This window comes from Phocoena sinus, chromosome 5 (assembly GCF_008692025.1).
Source record: "Phocoena sinus isolate mPhoSin1 chromosome 5, mPhoSin1.pri, whole genome shotgun sequence".
Taxonomy (NCBI): domain Eukaryota; kingdom Metazoa; phylum Chordata; class Mammalia; order Artiodactyla; family Phocoenidae; genus Phocoena; species Phocoena sinus.
In genome coordinates, this window is record NC_045767.1 from 43531107 (window position 1) to 43545002 (window position 13896).

A 13896-nucleotide genomic window follows, 5' to 3' on the forward strand; every position below is an offset into this window, starting at 1 on the left:
CTGCCTTGTACATATAATACATGCTCAATAAAGATTTCTTAGTGGAATGCTTGAACTAGATTCCGTAACCTAGCACTTCCAAGAGTGGGTTGGGTAGAACATGTACTAGTATCCTGTTAGAAATTAACTCTGGCAAAAATATTACAAGCTCAGAAGATTTACCTATTATTTCCTCTCTTAAAAGTTCGAGAAGCTTGTTCTGAGACCACTCACAGTTACCCTGGCATCTCCCAGGCAGTACCTGGCCCTCCTGAATGCTGTTGATGTTTTTTCCACTCTGCCCAAGGCAATGTGGAAGGCTCAACCTGAGGCAAAATTGTCATGTCAAAGTATATCTATGATGTTCTTTACCACTGTTCATTGTCTCAGTTCTGTTGGAAGCCCTCTTGCCCCGTGCCATCACCATGATGATGCCGGAGCACAGGGACAAATGGCAGGGCTGGCCGGGCCCAGTCTTTTCCAGACTGATGGTCCCTGTCTCAGGTGGCTCCAGCTGCTACAACGAAATACCGTAGACTGATGGCTTGAACAGCAGACATTGAGTTCTCATGGTTCTAGAGGCTGGGAGTCCAAATCAAAGTGCAGGATGATTCAGTTCCTAGTGAGAGCCTTCTCCTGGCTGGCCGATGGCCCTTCTCACTGTGTCCTCATGTGATGGAAAGAGAGAAAGAGAGAGAGCTCTGGTCTCTCTTCCTCTTCTTATAGGGACACTAATCACATCATGGGGACCCCACTCTCAATGACCTCATCTAAACCTATTTACCTCCCAAAGGTCCCACCTCCAAATACCATCACACTGGGGGTTAGGGCTTCAACATGGGAAGTTGTGGAGGGTGAAAACATTCAGACCATAATAATCTTCAAGCCTGGGAGGTGTGCTGAAGCACAAAGAAGCAGGAAAGGGCAGCAGGCAGAGCCAAAATCCTGAGGTCCAAGCCCCCCTGAGTCAGAAGGAAACTTATATGCCAGAATAAGACCCTGAGTTTTCAGTTAATATAAAATAAAAATGTTAATGGGACTATGATAGAAAGAACCAGAAAAGAAGAAATTGACCAAAGAAATCCCTGCAGACCCTCAGCACAGGTGAGCTCTCAGCAGCGCTAGGGCTGGAACCCAGGGCAGATCCTGCAGTTCTCAGCCTGTTTTGACCTCCATTTTGTGTAGTAAAATTTCCACAATACTCATCCATTTAATGAAATTAGAAAATCTGGAGAAGGAAATAGGAGAAAGTAATCACTCACATTCTTATACCCTAGGGACAACCACCACTAACCTCAGGCCCTTTTCTAATGCTGAGTTTTTCCTGCCTGACCGCTGAGGAAGTCGTGTGTTGACAGAGGGTTGCTAAGGCTGAAAGGGTATCCCAAGCTCTTACATCCAAGTGCAGTAGCTTAGAAGTTGGGGACAGTCCAACTGATTGTCTCACTTATTACGTTTTTCCTCTCAAGCCTTTAAGATTATTACCTCTGCTCCTCTCCAAGTTTTCCTACTGAAGTCAAGCTGGCTTCCATCCTGTGCTCTCCCTACCCCTCAACTCCATATTTACATCCTATCCCTGGAATTTTACAACCGTGGGAAATTATTTATCATGGGAGGAGAGAGGCAAGAGTGAAAAGCCAGTTCAGGCCAGTGTACTCCCAGCCCTTTTGTCCATGATCACTACAAGAATGTTGCTTATATGTAACTTGCCATCAAGAGTTTTTATCATGCTTTTAAATATTTACAAAAGATTTTATTGATGTCATATTGTAAATATTAATGCTTTAAAATAAAACTCTTATGTCACTTTTAAAGCATCCAAAGGAATCTAAATGGCATAGGGATTTGAGAACCACCATTATCTGTTTCAAAATAATAAACAAACCCTCCCTGAACAGTTAGAATTTCACCTCATTCCCTTTTCTTCTCTAACTCCTTTATTCCATTTCCCCCACAGAATTTTTAAAAATATATTACTATGTTAAAAAACTTTTTATTGAGATTGGTTCAAGATGGTGGAGTAGAAGGACGTGCGCTCACTCCCTCTTGTGAGAGTGCCAGAATCACAACTAACTGCTGAACAGTCATCGACAGGAAGACACTAGAACTCACCAAAAAATATACCCCACATCCAAAGACAAAGGAGAAGCCAAAATGAGATGGTAAGAGTGGCGCAATCACAATCAAATCAAATCCCATAACTGCTGGGTGGGTGACTCACAATGTGGAGCACAACTATACCACAGAAGTCCACCCACTGGAGTGAAGGTTCTGAGCCCCACATCAGGCTTCCCAACCTCGGGGTCCAGCAACAGGAGGAGGAATTCCCAGAGAATCAGACTTTGAAGTCTAGCGGGATTTGATTTCAGAACTTCAACAGCAGGAGAAACAGAGACTCCACTCTTGGAGGGCACACATAAAGTAGTGTGCACTTTGGGACCCAGGGGAAGGAGCAGTGACCCCATAGGAAACTGAACCAGACCTACCTGCTACTGTTGGAGGGTCTCCTGCAGAGGCAGAGGGTGGCTGTGGCTCACTGTGAGGACAAGGACACTGTCAGCAGAAGTTCTGGGAAGTACTCCTTGGTGTGAGCCCTCCCAGAGTCCACCATTAGCCCCACCAAAGAGCCCGGGTAGGCTCCAGTGTTGGGTCAACTCAGGCCAAACAACCAACAGGTAGGGAACCCAGCCCCACCCATCAGCAGACAAGCAGATTAAAGTTTTACTGAGTTCTGCCCACCAGAGCAACACCCAGCTCTACCCACCACCAGTCCCTCCCATCAGGAAGTTTGCATAAGCCTCTTAGAGAGCCTCATCTACCAGAGGGCAGACAGCAGAAGCAAGAAGAACTACAATCCTGCAGCCTGTGGAATGAAAACCACTTTCACAGAAAGACAGACAAAATGAAAAGGCAGAGGACTCTGTACCAGATGAAGGAACAAGATAAAACCCCAGAAAAACAACTAAATGAAGTGGAGATAGGCAACCTTCCAGAAAAAGAATTCAGAATAATCATAGTGAAGATGATCCAAGACCTTGGAAAAAGAATGGAGGCAAAGATCGAGAGGATGCAAGAAATGTTTAACGCAGACCTAGAAGAATTAAAGAACAAACACCTAGAAGAATTAAAGAACAAACAAACAGATACGAACAATACAATAATTGAAATGAAAAATACACTAGAAGGAATCAATAGCAGAATAACTGAGGCAGAATAATGGATAATTGCCCTAGAAGACAGAATGGTGGAATACACTGCTGCAGAACAGAATAAAGAAAAAAGAATGAAAAGAAATGATGACAGCCTAAGAGACATCTGGGATAACATTAAATGCACCAACATTTGCATTATAGGGGTCCCAGAAGGAGAAGAGAGAGAGAAAGGACCCAAGAAAGTATTTGAAGAGATTAAAGTCAAAAATTCCCTAACATGGGAAAGGAAATAGCCACCCAAGTCCAAGAAGCGCAGAGAGTTCCAGGCAGGAGAAACATGCCAAGACACATAGTAATCAAATTGACAAAAATTAAGACAAAGAAAAATTATTTAAAACAACAAATAACACACAAGGGAACTCCCTTATGGTTAACAGCTGATTTTTCAGCAGAAATTCTACAACCAGAAGGGAGTGGCACAATATATTTAAAGTGATGAAAGGGAGGAAACTGCAACCCAGAATGCTCTACCCGGCAAGGATCTCATTCAGATTTGACAGAGAAATCAAAAGCTTTACAGATAAGCAAAAACTAAGAGAATTCAGCACCACCAAACCAGCTCTACAACAAATGCTAAGGGAACTTCTCTAACTGGGAAACACAAAAAGAGAAAAGGACCTACAAAAACAAACCCAAAACAATTAATAAAATGGAAATAGGAACACACATATCTATAACTACCTTGAATGTGAACAGATTAAATGCTCCAACCAAAAGACACAGGCTTGCTGAAGGGATACAAAAACAAGACCCATATATATGCTGTCTGCAAGAGACCCACTTCAGGCCTAGGAACACATACAGACTGAAAGTGAGGGGATAGAAAAAGATACTCCATGAAATGGAAATCAAAAGAAAGCTGGAGTAGCAATACTCATGTCAGATAAAATAGACTTTAAAATAAAGAATGTTATAAGAGAGAAGAAAGGACATGACATAATGATCAAGGGATCAATCCAAGAAGAAGATATAACAATTATAAATATATATGCACCCAACATAGGAGCACCTCAATACATATGGCAAATGCTAACAGCTATAAAAGAGGAAATCAATAGTAACACAGTAATAGTGAGGGACTTTAACACCTCACTTACACCAATGGACAGATCAGCCAGAAAGAAAACTAATAAGGAATCACAGCTTTAAATGACACAGTAGACCAGATAGATTTAATTAATATTTATAGGACATTCCATCCGAAAACAGCAGATTACAATTTCTTCTCAAGTGCACATGGAACATTCTCCGGGATAGATTACATCTTGGGTTACAAATCAAGCCTTGGTAAATTTAAGAAAATTAAAATCATATCAAGCATCTTTTCTGACCACAACACTATGAGATTAGAAATAAATTACAGGCGAAAAAACGTAAAAAGCACAAACACATGGAGGCTAAACAATAGGTTACTAAATAACCAAGAGATCACTGAAGAACTCAAAGAAGAAATCAAAAAATACCTAGAGACAAAATGACAATGAAAACACGACAATCCAAAACCTATTGGATGCAGCAAAAGCAGTTCTAAGAGGGAAGTTTATAGTAATATAATTCTACCTCAAGGAACAAGAAAAATCTCAAATAATCTAACCTTACACCTAAAAGAAGCAGAGAAAGAACAAACAAAACCCAAAGTTAGTAGAAGGAAAGAAATCATAAAGATTAGAGCAGCAATAAATGAAATAGAAACAAAGAAAACAATAGCAAAGATCAATAAAACTAAAAGCTGGTTCTTTGAGAAAATAAACAAAATTTATAAACCTTTAGCCAAACTCATCAAGAAAAAGAGGGAGAGGACTCAAATCAAAATTAGAAATGAAAAAGAAGTTACAATGGACACCGCAGAAATACAAAGCATCCTAAGAGACTACTATAAGCAACTCTATGCCAATAAAATGGACAACCTGGAAGAAATGGACAAATTCATAGGAACACATAACCTTCCAAGACTGAACCAGGAAGAAATAGAAAATATGGACAGACCAATCACAAGTAATGAAATTGAAACTGTGATTAAAAATCTTCCAATAAACAAAAGTCCAGGACCAGATGGCTTCACAGGTGAATTGTATCAAACATTTAGAGAAGAGTTAACACCCATCCTTCTCAAACTCTTCCCAAAAACTGCAGAGGAAGGAACACTCCCACACTCATTCTATGAGGCCACCATCACGCTCATACCAAAACCAGACAGAGACACTACAAAAAAAGAAAATTACAGACCAGTATCAATGATGAATATAGATGCAAAACTCCTCAACAAAATACTAGCAAACAGAATCCAACAACACATAAAAAAGATCATACAGCATGATTATGTAGGATTTGTCCCAGAGTTGCCAAGGATTCTTCAATATACGCAAATCAATCAATGTGATACACCATATTAACAAACTGAAGAATAAAAACCATATGATCATCTCAATTGATGCAGAAAAAGCTTTTGACAAAATTCAACACGCATTTATGATAAAAACTCTTCAGAGAGTGGGCATAGAGGGAACCTACTTCAACATATTAAAGGCCATATATGACAAACCCACAGCAAACATCATTCTCAATGGTGAAAAACTGAAAGCACTTCCTCTAAGATCTGTAACAAGACAAGGATGTCCACTCTTGCCACTGTTATTCAACATAGTTCTGGAAGTCCTAGCCACGGCAATCAGAGAAGAGAAAGAAATAAAAGGAATACAAATTGGAAAAGAAGTGAAACTGTCACTGTTTGCAGATGACCTGATACTATACATAGAGAATCCTAAAGATGCCACCAGAAAACTACTAGAGCTAAACAATGAATTTGGTAAAGTTGCAGGATACAAAATTAATGCACAGAAATCTCTTGCATTCCTATACACTAACAATGAAAGATCAGAAAGAGAAATCAGGGTAACAATCCATTCAGCACTGCCACAAAAAGAATAAAATATCTTGGAATAAACCTACTTAAGGAGGTAAAAGACCTGTACTCAGAAAACTATAAGACACTGTTGAAAGCAATCAAAGATGACACAAACAGATGGAGAAATATACCATGTTCTTGGATTGGAAGGATCAATATTGTGAAAATGACTATATTACCCAAAGTAATCTACAGATTCAATGCAATCCCTATCAGATTACCAATGGCATATTTTACAGAACTAGAAAAAATCTTAAAATTTGTATGGAGACACAAAAGACCCCAAATAGCCAAAGCAATCTTGAGGGCAAAAACAGAGCTGGAGGAATCAGACTTCCTGACTTCAGACTATACTAAAAGGCTACAGTAATCAAGACAATATGGTACTGGCACAAAAACAGAAATATAGATCAATGGAGCAGGATAGAAAGCCCAGAGATAAACCCACACACCTATGGTCAACTAATATATGACAAAAGAGTCAAGGATATACAATGGAGAAAAGACAGTCTCTTCAGTAAGTGGTGTTGGGAAAACTGGACAGCTACATGTAAAAGAATGAAATTAGAACACTCCCTAACACCATACACAAAAATAAACTCAAAATGGATTAAAGACCGAAATATAAGACTGGACCCTATAAAACTCTTAGAGGAAAACATAGGCAGAACACTCTATGACATAAATCACAGCAAGATCTTTTTTGACCCACCTCCTAGAGTAATGGAAATAAAAACAAAAATAAACAAATGGGACCAAATGAAACTTAAAAGCTTTTGCACAGCAAAGGAAACTATAAATAAGACGAAAAGACAACCCTCAGAATGGGAGAAAATATTTGCCAATGAATCAATGGACAAAGGATTAATCTCCAAAATATATAGACAGCTCGTGCAGCTCAATATTAAAAAAACAAACAACCCAATCAAAAAATGGGCAGAAGACTTAAATAGACATTTCTCCAAAGAAGACATGCAGATGGCCACGAGACACATTAAAAGCTGCTCAACATCACTAATTAGTAGAGAAATGCAAATCAAAACTGCAATGAGGTATCACCTCACACCGATTAGAATGGGCATCAGAAAATCTACAAACAACAAATGCTGGAGAGGGTGTGGAGAAAAGGGAACCCTCTTGCACTGTTGGTGGGAATGTAAATTGATACAGCCGCTTTGGAGAACAGTATGGAGGTTCCTTAAAAGACTAAAAATAGAATTACCATATGGCCCAGCAATCCCATTACTGGGCATATACCCCCAGAGAAAACCATAATTCAAAAATACACATGCATCCCAGTGTTCATTGAAGAAGTATTTACAATAGCCAGGTCATGGAAGCAGCATAAATTCGTCTGCCCATCGACAGACGAATGGAAAAAGAAGATGTGGTACATATATACAATGGAATATTCCCCAGCCATGAAAAGGAACGTGATTGGGTCATTTGTAGAGACGTGGATGGACCTAGAGACTGTCACACAGAGTGAAGTAAGTCAGAGAGAGAAAAATAAATATTGTATATTAAACGCATATATGTGGAATCTAGATAAATGGTACAGATGAACCGGTTTGCAAGGCAGAAATAGAGACGCAGATGTAGAGAACAAACGTATGGACACCAAAGGGGGAAAGTGGTGGTGGTGGGATGAATTGGGAGATTGGGATTGACATATATAAACAAATATGTATAAAATAGATAATAAAAAAAATAGCTTTAAAAAAAAGTCTTCACTGCTCACCATCTTAACAAGTTGAATTTTTGATTGAGTTATTTATTATCAATATCAATAATGCACAACTGATGAAGACATAAAGGTACTGTAAAATTTCTTCAATATGTATTAATCATAAGAAGTAAAATAAATAAATAAAAGCTTCCAGTAGCATATTCTTTAGAATAGAAAGGTAGAAGAGTGAGGTAATTAACCAAGAATCGTAGGCACACTCTCCTATTTGACAATCTGTGAATTCAGATAGTACCAACTCAAATCCAACCAACTTAGTCATTCCTCAGTATCCACAGGGATTGGTTCCAGGACCACTCCCCGCCCCACCCCGCCCCGTGGATATCAAAATCCATCGATGCTCAGGTCCCTTATATAAAATGGCATAGAATTTGCATATAGCCTACATACATCACCCTGTATACTTTAAATGATGTCTTGATTATTTATAATACCTAATACAATGTCAATGTTATGTAAATAGTTGCTGGTTTGCAGCAAATTCAAGTCTTGCTTTTTGGAACTTTCTGGAATTTTTTCTAAACATTTTCTATCTGTGCCTGGTTGAATCAGCAGATGCAGAACCCATGGACACAGAGGGCTGGCTGAACTGCATTTCAGATTTTATGTCAAGTCCTTGGAAAGTCCTTGTACACCCCAATGTATACAGAGAGCTCTGGTCTGGGCAGTGTGATTCACAGAACAAATGGTCTATCAAGACGTGTGGGAATGTCTGCAAAAGTAAGGGAAAGAGGGGAGCACTTCCAGATGGTGGAGTGAAGACTTTGTTTTCTGAGGGGTCACGTATAATGGAAGTGGTTTAAAGAAAAATGGAACACGTCCAACTTGTGATGCAGTCCGTAAGGAGAGAGAAATAGGGTGCAGTGAGTATGGGTGACAGGAAAAGGTGACAGCACGGAGAAGATCTGGAAGCAGCACGAGGATAATGAAGCTTTGGGATTCACGGGTTTACTGAGCAGCCAGTGCAGTGTTGCTGAATTTGTAATCCCTGCTGCCTCTGATGAAAAACATCACATGGCCAAGGGAATCCATATTTCATACTAATGGACATTATGTATATATTTTTAATGGAATGTCTTGAAATTCTCTCATTACCCGTAAGTTCTTGCATGTCCTCCACTCAAATCTTTAATAATTTAAAAAATTATTTTCATTGCACTCTTGGATCCTGTGGAAACTTTATGCATGCCAGATTTTCTTAGCTGTGTCACAGAGCCTGTTTAGTAAATGTGAAATCACACCCTTTTTCAAGTTTGGCAAATCACTTCTTAGCCCCAGGGAAAGACAAATAGAGTCAGTCTGGGACCACGTAGCTGGTTAGTCATGTAGTGGAGTAACTGACAATAAGGTGGAAAAATGTCTTATGAGGATTGTCTTCGTGTTTCTAGCTGTTTAAAGACACTCTGTTTGCCATGGACTACCAACATAAAAATGAAAGTCCCTAAGCCCTATTAGTTATTAGGTCAAAGGGAGTGAATTAGTACACTTGGTTTCCATGGTTATCATGGTAGTAATATTACCTTAAAAAGAAAAAAGTTGTCATCATCTGATTTCATCCAAATGAGGATTACATTTATTTTGTTTGAAATCCCTCTTTAAGTATAATATCTCTCACACCCTCATGGTTCCTTCATGTGTTTTCCTTTATTGATATAGTGCTACAAGGTGCCAGGTACAAAAGTCACCAACATGGTCCTTGCCCTCAAGCAGGTCACATTCTAGCTGGGAAAATAACATCTCACCACCTAACTGTACAGATCAGATTTGGAAATCTTTATGCCCTCCAAATGCCTTTCACTAACACAGAGTTTTGAAAAACTCAGACAAGAACTACTTTTCACCACTTCAGAATTTTTCAAGTTTTTTAAAACTAATACGTACTAAAGAAGCCCCTTTGGTTTCTTTAGTCAGAAGAGATAGTGTTTAAATAAAATATCTTGTCTCTCTTTTAAAGAATAATTCATAAAATTATTCTAATGAGCTCCATGTGCACAATAGCTATTTTAAGTCAATTTGAAAAACTAGATCTCTTTAAAAAAAAAGCAGGGGGAATGGGAGTAAATAAACAAGATTTTTTTTCACGTTCAAAAGCATGCCTTGTTAACTATGAAAGGGCAGCTCTCTAGAGACAGAAGCAAAGAGAGTGATCAGCCAGAGAACAGGATGGGCAAGCCCCGGGGGTCCAGTCTAGAAGCCCTTCTTTATCAGCCTAGGTGGTCCACACGCATTTAGTGACACTTACCTGTGCCCACCCTTTGTGGCTGAAAACCATAGAACCTGGGAGAGGTAGGAGGTACTAATCAAATAACCACACAAATATATAAATTCAAAATGTGACAAACGGGATACAGGACAAGTCTTGGGACTTTGACATGGAGATATGATCTACCATGGGTAGATGATCTTTAAAATAGGAAATAATGACTTGATTTCTTACGTGAGTTGAAAAACAATGCCAAAGGCCTTTTTATCGAGCTAATGGAGATTCTTCTAAAGAACTTGAACCTCAATCCACACATGCAAGACTGTGATCTTCACTACAATTATTTCATGCTTTCCTACAGGCATTGAGGAAATGGCATGATTGGTGCCTGATGAAGTAGGATTTTTCATCTCTCTATCACACAGAAGGAAGGAAGCCCAGCCTCAGCACTGAGTGGCCAAGTTGCAGAAATAGCTCCAAAGCCCAGGATCGCTTTTCTGCATAAGCGGAGGCCGAAGGGCCAGCACAGTGGCCTCTGCCCATCATCACTTCCTCTCTCTGCCACAGTTCCTTCCACCTGCTAATAAATCATCTTGCCTTCTCTATTTCTTTCATTTTTTAGCCTTCGTCCCTTAACAGTGCCAATGGCTACAGGGTCAGAAGCCTCCTCTCTCTGCACTCTCTCCTTCGGGAAAGGTTTTCTCAAAACGTTAACATCACCACGGTAGAAACGCTTCCTAAGTCTTCATCTTGGGGCCTGGACCCCTTCCCGGAGCTCAGGTGCAGGACAAGCACACATTTCCATATCCTGCCAGCACCTCAGACTCATTCCAGCTGCAAAGTGACCCCCTTCAGTATCTCCCAGACTGGCTTCCCTCCTCTTTTCTCTTTCTCAGGAACCCCAAACCCCTACTCACCTCAGTCAAAACCTCAGACACCTTCACCTTCTCTTTCTTGCTCTAAACCGGGGGTCCTCCAACTTGAGTGTGTCTTTAAATCACCCAGATGGTGGCTCCACCTCCAGGTTCTGATTCACCGAGTCTGTCTGGCCTGAGTGTTTGCCCATCCACCAAGTGCCCAGAAGATGCTGCTACTGCTGGGAGAACTAGTGCCCTACTCGCCATCGTCACTAGGGACAACTGTATCATTTTTCTTGTGGCGTCTTCGCAATTATTCCCACAGACTCCCTCTTTATTATCTCACCAGGGTATCCCAGCTGGGGTCCCTGGTGCCTCCACTCCAACCATGCTGTACCTGCAGACCCAGGAACAGCTCAGAAAATGCTGCTTCACTTCCTCCTCTCTCCACATCCTTCAAGACATCCCCACCACATGGAGAATATATTCCAGACTCCTTCATGTGACATCAGAGGCTCCCCATGACTTCACCCCAAACTCCTTCTGCAATCTTATCTTCTACTTCATCCCAGTACAGCCTCTCTGCTCCAAGCATAACATTCTGTTCCCCAAATGCTTTGTTCTATTTCCACCTCTTTCATAATGGTGTAGAGCATTTGGGACCAAATCCCAAGCATTCCACTTCCTAGGTGTGCAATCGCCATGCCAGTCAGTTATCACAGAGGGCCTCAGAGTCTTCATCTTCAAGGTGCCAGGTGATCCTTCCTAGCAGGGATGGCATAAGATTGACGAGAAGATGCATTCAACACATTATCACAGAGCCCGACACAAAATAGCTGAACAACATTTCATGATATTTATATATAGGTTTAATAATATGTACAAAATATGTGTTGTCTGTATGGGATATCCCAGGGCTATAGAACCTCTCATAGAGAAGGTTTCTCTGACTGAAGTTATCAGTGCTGTTGAAAGTTGAACTCCGAAATCAATAGCCATCCATTCATCCGACAAGCCTGTTTCTCAAATCAACAAATTCGAGAACCTCTTCCCAATGGTAATTGAATTGGTAAGTGTGTCTGTGCCTTGAATAGTCAAATGTCATTCGTTTTATTCTTAGTTAAGTCAATGTAACAGCCTTGATAGGACCGAGGTTTTCACTGTCCGTCTTAAAGAAGCCAAGACATGTCCTTATTACATCAAATGGATGGTTATCAGCATTATCTCATGATTGCTTATGTGAAGTTCTAAATTTGCAAAATAAAATTACATTCTCTTGCCATTTTTCAATCTAATCTTCCCTTTGAAAAAAAAAATGTTTTAAAGTAATTTTCTTGTATTGTTTTAGGCTTACCTCCAATTCCTTCAGCTTCCAGAACAGGCTTTGCAGAATTTTCCATGAGAGAACGCATGAGGGAGAAATTACAAGCTGCAAGGGTGAGAGAAACCACAGGAATATTTTGTTCGGTGCTGACTGCAATGCTTCTGGTCTTGTCTAGCTTGCTTTGTTTGCTCAAAACTGCATGGATTTGAATACCGTTAAATTTGTTTTTCATGTTCTAAATGTTAATGCAGTATTTAATATTGGCACAGATGAAAACTATACTTAAGAATTTAACATCCTTTTTCTAAATCTTTGTTCTTATCTCTTAAAGAAGTATAACGTGTATTTTTTACTGATTTATTTTCTCCTAAGATGGTGACCAAGATTTTCATAGCATCACTGACGTGATGTAGCAATAATTTTCTGTTCGACTTTTTAGTCCAAAGCAGAAAGTGCGTTGCTGCAGGAAATACCCACCCCTCGGCCCAGGCGCTTACGACGTCCCAGTGAGAAAGAATTGGAGACTGAATTTGGCACAGAGGTGAGAAATGGGCCATCTCTACCTTGTGACCAAGGACAATGAAGGAGAATATAAATTTTCCAGCAAAAGTTCTAGAACAGAGCTATGCACAGAGGAGGTGTTAAATGCTTATTATTAATAATAATAGCTACTATTTATAAAGTGCTACTCGGTGCCAGGCATTTTGCCAAGTCTGCCCCATGTTATCACATGCCCTTATCCCAACACACCTATGAGGTGGGTACTATTATTTCCATTCACATTTGATATATGAGGTTCAGAGGGGCTGCAAAGCTATCCCCAGGTCACAGAGCATGTACGTGGAGGAGTCAGGATTTGACGCCAGCTCTATCTCATTCCCAGTCTGTCTCAAGGGTCAGTGTTGCTGGGTCCATGGATCTTGCTGGGAAACAGAGAAAGAGATGAGAATAGAATCTGATCGTGGGGGCCTGAGTGTTACATTAAGGAGCACTGATGGTTTTTCATAAGCAGTGGAAAGCAATTGACAATAGGATAGGGAGGTGGTTTGAATGCACTGGGTTGATTTCTGTTTGAATCTGAGATGCTGGTGAGGCATCACAGCACGTGTTCCTCTGGAGATGCACATAGAGGAAGGGACCTGGGCCTGGAGAAACAGATTTTGGAAGCGTTTCTACTGTGGTCAGTTTTGAAGTTTTGAGAGTGCCTTTGCTTCCTGAGGGAAAGAAGACTGAATGAAGACAATCTAACACTTGGAGAAAAACTGACAGTAAAAGCCCATGAATCAGAGTAGAAGCCAGTAAAAGACAGAAAGACGTAGCAGGGATGTTGCTGAAGGACAAGCATGTAAGAGGGTAAAAGAAGGAACAGAAAGAACAGAGCAAATGGCTCAATGAAGTGTTTGCAAGTCTAATCCAATGGTTTGTTGTTGATGATGATGGTTTTGGTTGTTTTCAAAGTCTATGCTTTAGGGATATTTCTGAAACACAACCACTGATTTCTTAGATGATGCCTTTTCTTTTTCTATGATGAGATGCTACAAATTTTTACCTATATTCATCCCAAACAAGACAGAGATTGCATGATTACAAGGAAAGTTGCAGCCGTCCTCATAGGTTGTCGGAACACTCAGTCAGTCCCCTAAAAAGGCTTTATGACAATTTGCTACTC

General features: G+C 40.2%; 1 protein-coding gene across 6 annotated transcripts in view; it reads left to right on the top strand.

Annotated features, from left to right (window-relative positions):
• The window catches only part of CC2D2A (coiled-coil and C2 domain containing 2A), a 138016-nt gene that overhangs the window by 21490 nt on the left and 102630 nt on the right, over positions 1 to 13896 (top strand). For all 6 annotated transcript variants that reach the window (XM_032632685.1, XM_032632689.1, XM_032632690.1 and 3 more), the window contains 2 exons: positions 12252 to 12340; positions 12667 to 12768. In XM_032632685.1, coding sequence (XP_032488576.1) covers positions 12252 to 12340; positions 12667 to 12768 — 191 coding nt within the window. The remainder of the gene's footprint in view (positions 1 to 12251; positions 12341 to 12666; positions 12769 to 13896) is intronic.